The 8,578-nt window shown below is 43.2% G+C and overlaps 1 protein-coding gene across 1 annotated transcript; it reads left to right on the forward strand.

Annotated features, from left to right (window-relative positions):
• Positions 1–7,629: 7,629 nt before the first annotated feature.
• On the forward strand, positions 7,630–8,163 carry LOC108790902 (interferon lambda-3-like). Its single transcript, XM_018561262.1, has one exon. It carries the CDS (start codon positions 7,630–7,632, stop codon positions 8,161–8,163), a length of 534 nt encoding a protein of 177 aa, XP_018416764.1.
• Positions 8,164–8,578: the final 415 nt, after the last annotated feature.

An 8,578-nucleotide genomic window follows, 5' to 3' on the forward strand; every position in this document is an offset into this window, starting at 1 on the left:
AAAGCGGCAGGTAAGTTCCCGTCCCCGTCAGGAAGGTCTCTCTCCCTCCCCAAACCCCCACCACCCCGCTGGCTACCATTCACGCCGGATAGAGTAGACAGTGAGGGGAGAGCTGCACTCGCAGCCCTTCTTCTTAGCTGTCACAGGAGTTCTAGCACTGTGTATTGAGAGCTAGAACTCCTGTATTGAGTGTGACAGGTTCAAAAAAGAGAACCTGTCACTTCCAAATGCTATCACACAGGGGCGTGTTAGCTCTTGTGTGATAGCAATAAAGTTAGGTGAAAAAATTAATTAAAAAATACATAAAAATTGATTAAAAAATGATAAAATAAATAAACATTTATGAAAAAATCAGTAAAAAATTATAGTTAAAATGATAAAAAGTAAAAGATAGTAAGATTTAAAAAATAAAGAAATTAACAAATAATTAGAAATAAATTATAACAAATAAAAAAGTAAAAAAAGTGAAAGATAATCAGATAAATACAAATTTAAAAAAGTTAAAAAATAAATAAAAATTACAAAAATAAAAAAAGTGATAAAAAAGTAGAAAAAAAATTAGAGGTGCACCGAAATGAAAATTTCAAAACCGAAACGAAACCAAAATGAAAAATAAAATGTCAGGCCGAAACCGAAAATGTTTTTTTCTAACCTTTTCCAATTTGTTTTTAAATATTAAAAAAAGTTTATAAACTTTATTTTTGATTTTATTTTTATTGAATATTTTTATTTTTTTCGTTTCAAAAGATTTTTATTAACATTTTACAGATATATTTAAAAAAAATACAGTTAGTACGTACACTCCAACATAGAGTGCTCGTACGCAGAGGTTTATACATGTTGATATTTGCGTATACAGAAAATAAAAATAAAGAAGTGCATGTACTGCTAACACGACCATCTGTATTGAGTACTTAAACTGTATCCAGGGCGGACGAGAACCTTATCTGTCCGGGTCCAGATAGCGAGGATATTTGCAAATACATAATACAAGGTAATAGAAAAGAAACAAAAGAAAAAGGAAAAAGGAGGGGGGATATGGGGGGAGGAGGGATGGGTGGAGTCGCGACGCGAATACCTGCACGCAGCTCGGCACTTGGTTAGTGGGAGATAGGAGTATTCGGGAAACCTCTCACAGAGTCACCAAGCTTAAACCAGAATACCTTAAACCAGAAAGCTTGGGTGACGGGTCATGACCACCACACATGGATATATGTGCCGCTGTCAGGGCAACCGCGAAAGCATGAGCCTGTGCCACCCGGTGTCGAGCCTGGTGGGGGGTGATGTACCAGCGAAGCAGTACTTTATAATTTGTTTCCAGGACTCTGGCACATGTTGAGCTCGAATTGGTGGAGGTCCATATCTGGGACCAGGTATCTTCTGAAAGGTTGAGATTCAGGTCTTTCTGCCAGTGGTCCATATATGGGTGATGTGGTGAGGGGGTAGTTTGTAGGGATGTCAGGTAAAGTTGTGAAATGATTCCTGGGGAATGTGGGTCGAGTTTGCAAATTCTTTCAAAGGGTGTTAAAGACAAAAGGTTACCTTTAAAGTTAGCGTTGGCGTGTATGAAGCTTTTGATTTGTAAGTATCTAAAGATTTTCGAGGATGGGAGCTCGTATTTAGCTTGAAGGTCTGGGAAAGGTAAGATATTAGTATGGGTGAACATTGAGGAGAAACGGGTGATTCCCTTTTCTCTCCATTTGTGGAAGACGGCGGTGGGAAGGCTGGGTGATGGAAGAAGGAGAACATGGGTAGGTGAGGGGATAGGAAGCCGCTAGAATATTTGGAGTTGTCCCATACGCGAAGGGAGTGACGGGTTATGGCACTGGCAATGGTGGACCTATCACTGGGTATCATCCATAATAAATTATCTATGGAGTATGGGTCACAATCTAAGGCTTCAATCGACACCCAAAATGGGAGTTCGTGGGTAGCATGGTAGTTACTCACTGTTGCTAGTTGGGCTGCAGTGTAATATGTTTGAAGGTTTGGTACACCCAGGCCACCTGTGCTTCTAGTCTGGTACATTGTTTTTTGTTGGACCCTAGGTCTTTTGTGTGACCATATGAAGGTGGAGAGCCGTCTCTGAAAGGCTCTGAGCTGGTGGGAAGGTATTGGTGCAGGGAGAACCCGAGAACCCGGAAGGGGTATAATAATGTAGGTACCAGGGTCATTTTGACGGGCCCGATTCTACCTAACCACGAAATGGGGTAGGTATGCCAAATTTCAGGAGGTTCCTAAGTTTGGTGAACAATGGGGGGTAGTTAGCTGAATATAAGGCAGAGTGAGAAGAGGTCAGTTGTATGCCCAGGTATTTCAATGATGATGGTTCCCATTGAAATGGGTAGCCTGATTTAAGTTGGTGCATTAGTTGTAAGGGCAGTGTAATGTTTAGGGCTTTTGATTTCGTTGGGTTCAGATGTAGGCCTGAAATGGGACTAAAAAGGTCCAATGTGCGTAATAGATTGGGAAGGGAGATGAGGGGGTTGGTGATGAAAAGTAGGATATCATCTGCAAAAAGGCATAGCTTGTGGTTGTGTCCCGCCAATGGTATACCAGCAATATCTGGGTGTTCTCTAATCATTTGTGCTAATGGTTCAATAGCCATGGCGAATAGTAAGGGGGACAGGGGGCAGCCTTGTCTAGTGCCTTTCAGTATGGGAAAATGGTTTGATCTGTGCCCCGCATATCTCACCGAGGCCATGGGGTTGGAGTACAATGCAGTGATCCAGGTACAGAATCCTGACCCAAAGCCCCACTTGTTGAGCATGTAGAACAAATATTGCCAGGACAAGGAGTCGAACGCCCTGTTCATATCTAGTGAGAGGAGCATGAGTGGGATGGGTCTCTGGTTAGCTTTTTCTATAAGGAGACAGGCTCTACGCACATTATCTCCGGGTTGACGTCGGGCTATAAAATCACCCTGATTCTTATGGATAAGGTCTGGAATAATTGAGTTGAGTCTAGTTGCCAATATTTTGGCTTATAATTTGATATCGACGTTCAAAAGCGAGATTGGTCTGTAATTGGCCCAGTGAGTGTTATCCGTGTCAGGTTTGGGGATCATGCAAATGGTGGCTGAGAGGGACTCCGTCCTAAGTTTTGATCCCTTTTGGAGGGCATTAAAAGTGGCTGTCAACAAGGGGGCTAAGAGTTCAGCAAACTTCTTATAGTAGGAGGCTGTGAAGCCATCAGAGCATGGTCTTTTGTTGAGTTTGAGCGTTTTAATCGCTGTGATTACTTCCAACTCAGTAATGGGGACATCGAGGGATATGCAGGCAGATTGAGGCATGAATGGCATATGTATCTTGGAGAGCAAGTTGGAGACTGCGTCAGGGTCGAAGGGGGTGGTGGAGTTATAGAGTGTGGATAGATGCGTGGCGAATTCCTGTACTATCTTGTGAGGGTTGCTAGGCATGGAGTTGTCAGAGAGGCGGAGGCAGAGGGGTTTTTGGTGTAGATTCATTTTATGTAGTCTTCTAGCTAAGAGGGTAGTTTGCTTGTTACTTTGAAGGTAGAATTTATGTTGAGTCCTACGAAGACTTTTATCAGCAAAGCTGGCTAATAGGAGGTTGAGGTCGCGTCTAATCTTTTCTAATTGGGATTTGTGGAAGGGAGATGGGTGCAATCTGAACATTCTGGAGGCATCATTAAATTTTGTTTCAAGGTCCTGTAAAAGGGTCAGTTTCTATTTTTTTAGGGTTGAGGCTAGTCGAATGCATGTTCCTCATAATACTGGTTTATGTGCTTTCCAGAGTGTGATGGGTGAGATGTCTGGGGTTGTGTTATGGAGAATGTATTCCTGTATAGCGGCTTGTATAGTTATTTCGTTAGATTCGTCAGCAAGGAGGGAATCATTCATCGTCCAGGAACGATCTGTGTGGGCCGACAACAGAGAGGACATTGAGAGGGTCACCCCCTGATTATCAGTCCACGAAAACGGGACAATACGTGACTCAACCACAGAGGGGAGGGTGGGATGCGATACAAAGAAGTGATTGATTCTGGAGAATGAATCATGTGGGCTTGAATAAAAGGTGTATTCTCTGGAGGAAGGGTGTAGTTCCCTCCAACAATCAATTAGTGAGTATTGGGAGAGGAGTGTACGAAAGGCTCTGGAGTTCTCTGTTGGTGGGGCGTTTGTAGTTGACCTGTCTAGGCTCGGGTAGATGGTTGAGTTAGAGTCTCCACACAGGAGAAGGGTGCCTTGTTGGTGGGCACTGACAACGGTCAGGAGGTGTTTGAAGAAGGGGAGTTGTCTAGAGTTGGGTGCATAGTAGGTAACTATGGTGACTCCGCGGTCACAGAATGTACTAATAAGGACAAGGTAGCGCCCGGAGGGTTTGGGGATCTCCTTGGTGCATTTAAATTGTGTGGAGTTTTTGAAGCCTATCAGGACACCTCGGTGTTTAGTTTGGTCATTGGCCATGTATATTTGTGAGTATTGGGGATGGAAATAGCTGGGGTGGGAGGAGCTTGAAAAATGGGTTTCTTGTAGGCAGATTATGTCCATTTTTGAGGAATGGAACTGACGAAAGGCAATTTGTCTTTTACGTGGGGAATTGAAGCCTTTTACATTCAATGATAGGATGTTAATGTGTGAGGACATGGTTATGGTAGAGGGTGGGGTGTAATGAAAGGTACATATCAAACGACGCGCAGGCATCCCACATCATGACCGGGAGAGGAGGAAGGGCGGAGAAGGAGGGGAGTACAAGAACAAAAACAACAGGTTAGTGTGATGCACCAAGATGCATTAATGACAACATAACAAGTGCGTTAACAATCCTGACATACTACTTCCGACCAATAGGGATGTGCACCATGGGGTGGCGAACCGGGTCTCGTTGAGGTAAAGGCATATAGAGCTCAGGATGGCATTAGGATGCTTAGTAAAGTGCATCTTGGTGAGCAGATTGATTTCGGAGCCCCAGTGGTCGGGAGTATAATAGAGTGGGGCTGTGCATAGTGTCCAGCAAGTTAGAGTGACAGCTATATGAGCCAGGGGCTTTGTGGTATATGAGCCATATTTATGGCTTGAAACCTAAGGTTGGCTGTGGCCACATAAGATATTAGCGTGATAGGGTAAAAAGTTATTAACTTTAGAGTCCCAGGCATATAGAAAAGGTAAGAAATATGAAAAATAAGTTCCACAAATAGAAACAGTGAAGTATATAAAAAAGAAAAACAAAAAGGAAAAAAAGGACACAACTGCACCAGCTATGGTAAGTTCACAGGTAGGGTAACCTGGAAGTAATTAGGGTAGAACGTCAAAAACAGACATAAAAAAGGCAGATACCGGTTACCGATCAGATGGGTAGTGTTCAAGGGTAGCGTTCAAGGGCCCTGACGTCGGGCTGAGGAAAAGAGAGCATGGAATGGTAGCTGAACCTTTCATTCATCTGGCTGAGTCCGATTCGGGGATCTCGGAGGCAGGGGGGCTCTGGAAGTGGCAGGGGGGGTCTGGTTCTGTGCGCCTCTCGGGCCCGGGGTGGAGGGGCGGAGTAGTTGCGATTCTGCTGTTTTGAGGCCTAGTTCATCCATCAGGCCTATGGCTTCCGCTAATGTAACAGCTTGATATTGGCGGCCTTTGTGGGTGAAGAGTAGGCGGAAGGGGAAACCCCATCTGTAGGGGATGTTAGACTGCTGTAAATGGCGGAGGGCCGGTTTCATCTCCCGCCTCTTTGTAATAGTGGAGGGGGCAAATACCTGATGGGCCCCTTATCCTTCCAGGACCTTTCTTCCTGGATTCTTGCAAGATGGTTTCTCTAGTGCGGTAATATTGAAACTTGCCGATGATGTCTCTTGGTGGACCATCTTTAGTGCGGCGTGAGGCTGAGCGAGTGGTGTGAGGAGGAGAGCTCAGCCTCCTGTGAGAGCGCCAGCTGTCTCTGTCCACACCGCTCTCCTAGAGGGGAGATGTGGGAACACAGGGGATGTGGGGGAGAGTGGGAACTGTATTTGTAGTCCTCTATAGTTGATGGGAGGCAGAGTTAATTGACTACAAGTGCGGTGCATAGGCAGCCGTCTGAGGGCGCGTGCGTGTGCAGGGGGGGGGAGGCACAGAAATGCTCCTTCGCCTGTGTAGGCAAAAATCCTTTCACCGGCCGTGTGTCTCATAAAAGCATCGCGGTCCCAGTTTGCCAAGAGAATAGAACCTTCAAATAACCCTGCTGTTCTGCTCTATACTTTGAGTGTATACTAAGAATTGTGCATGTTAAAGTTAGACATCTCTTTTAAGGGTTTTTACTGCTATCTTAGGCTCCATTAGAGAGACTTGACCCTCACTTCCCTTTTCTACCGACAACAGTTTTACCAGACAGGAAGTGAGGGTACATTTACAACTGGGACACAGACAAAAATAAAACCACCTCCACCAGGGGAGCTTGCTGGTTACCTTCAATGTTTCTTCCCTACCATTAGGTTCGCTTATAAGAATAGCAACCAATTTGCTATCTGCAAAGTGGAAAAACAATAGGTTGAAACAATAGTAAGTTACTGACCCTAAGAGAGGAAACATCCTGGATTGTGTGCATGTGAAAATATGTGTAAATACTTATTAGCATGTTCATAAAATGGTGATCTAAAAGCAAGTGAACTCAGTAATAAGGACACTGATTAAAAGTGGCAAACAAACCTTTAAAAATAAATCAGAAAAAAAGGACAATAATACACCATATGAACGTTCCATACTTTAATACTATAACTCTTCTACTGCTTTGATACCAGATGCAAGTAGTCTTAAAGTAAACTCGTATATTGAGCATATAGTGAAAAGTGCTAAAGTTACCTTCTGAGAAAACTACACTTCGAAATCACTACATCAACAGGTAGAGAACACTACAATTGCAGGTAAATCTCAGATATTCCAGTAATGGTTCCTCCCACTTCCTCTCCCACCTCTTCAATCAGTATGTCTCCTACCACGATAATATAAGACTAGGAAAGCAGAAGAGATTGGAAGAAAAAAGCTTTCCTTTAACATAAAGTAAAGATTTGCATATAACTTCATCTGTGCATATGGATCTACTGAGCACTGCAATAGTAATGCCTACTTATGCATTTTTATCACATGGGCTAAGTTTTATTTTCACTGGTTTATAACATGTTTACCTTATTTATCACATCATTACTCTACTTTAGGTACATCGCCTGAGCTGTTTTTTTTTATAGCTTAAGTGTCTACATTTTAAATGTACAAATTTATATTGTGTTGTTTATTTTTAAAAGTTATTATTTCTCAACATGCAGATAAGTACATGATACCTGGATCCTCAGTACATACGAGAGTCCTGTAGCAGTGGGAGGGGTTTGCTGTGTGACAGCTAGAAGAATCTTACCAGCTCTGTGACGTTACCTTCTTACCTGTATAAAGAGGAAACTGAAAGTGATATAGAAGTTCCCACAGCAATTATCAACTCTCTCTTGTCACTGAAGTTCTGAACGAAGGAGAACTCCACAACATCATGAAAATAAGGACATTTCCCTCCTGCAACCCGGGATATAAAGGTAGAAACATGGAAACAAGACTTCAGATCAGTCTGAGACCAGCACTGTGGAGTGACAGTGTAACAGGACAAATATCTAGAACCAAGAAGATATTACCAGATCTGACCCAGAAGAACAGAAATGGATATCAGGCTGATGGTGTTGAGCATTATACTTGTTGCAGTGAGTGGGCGCCTGCACAAGAGACTTTGCCCGATGTCCCGTTATTTATCTGTTGCCTCCTCTGACTTAACAACGCTGAAACAACTGCAACACGACCAGGAGAAGAACATGTCCACCAATGCAATGAGATGCTACAGAAGAATGCTGAGACACAAACCATCTGTATGTGACCTCACGCAGAGGGATCGTCTTATCCTGACCTTGGAGCGTGTGTCGCTAACTGTTGACGTTCTAACCAATATGTCTGTGTCTGCTCAGCCTGATACTATAAAGCAGTCTCTTATGGTATTCCTCAAACTGAGGGATGATCTAAAGGTGTGTAGAGGATCTCCAGAATACAGTGAGCCCACCTCACCGGAGCTGAAGCTGTGGCTGCATCACCTCCAGCGTTTTAAGGAGACGGCATCTCCTGATTGTGTCCAAGAGGCTGTGATACTTAGTCTCATCCCTCTGAGAGTGGAAGATGTGACATGTTGGGCACTCAACCAGTAACTTACACTACTACTTCAAAGATACTTCCTCCTCACCATATTCAAGCACAGATACATCTCTTCTGCTCTATCTCAACATACAAGAAATATGAAGACCATCAGGAAGAAGGATATGCACTGAAGGATGGACTTTTTCATCATACAGTTCTGCTGTCAATAAGAAAAAGTATATCTACTCATCCTCCATCTAATAGAATCTGATCCTACCTGATGTAGTGAATTCATCCTAACTATTAAAAGAAAACACATTCATGAAGTTTGTAACTACAGGATCTCCACATCTCCTTCTATCCTACAAGGGATTCCATAAAAGCAAACTCGCATCCCATGAATGGACCTAATTATTTATCTCAGCAAAAAAAGTTTCACTGCCATCCACAAATGACTGACCTGTTCTCTGCACAAAAAATGTATTC

The sequence above is a fragment of the Nanorana parkeri genome, unplaced genomic scaffold (genome assembly GCF_000935625.1).
Source record: "Nanorana parkeri isolate BGI_ZX_2015 unplaced genomic scaffold, ASM93562v1 scaffold511, whole genome shotgun sequence".
NCBI lineage: Eukaryota > Metazoa > Chordata > Amphibia > Anura > Dicroglossidae > Nanorana > Nanorana parkeri.

What these genes read in the sequence shown, in the direction of transcription:
- LOC108790902 (XM_018561262.1), top strand. Translation starts at nt 7,630, where the DNA reads ATGGATATCAGGCTGATGGTGTTGAGCATTATACTTGTTGCAGTGAGT.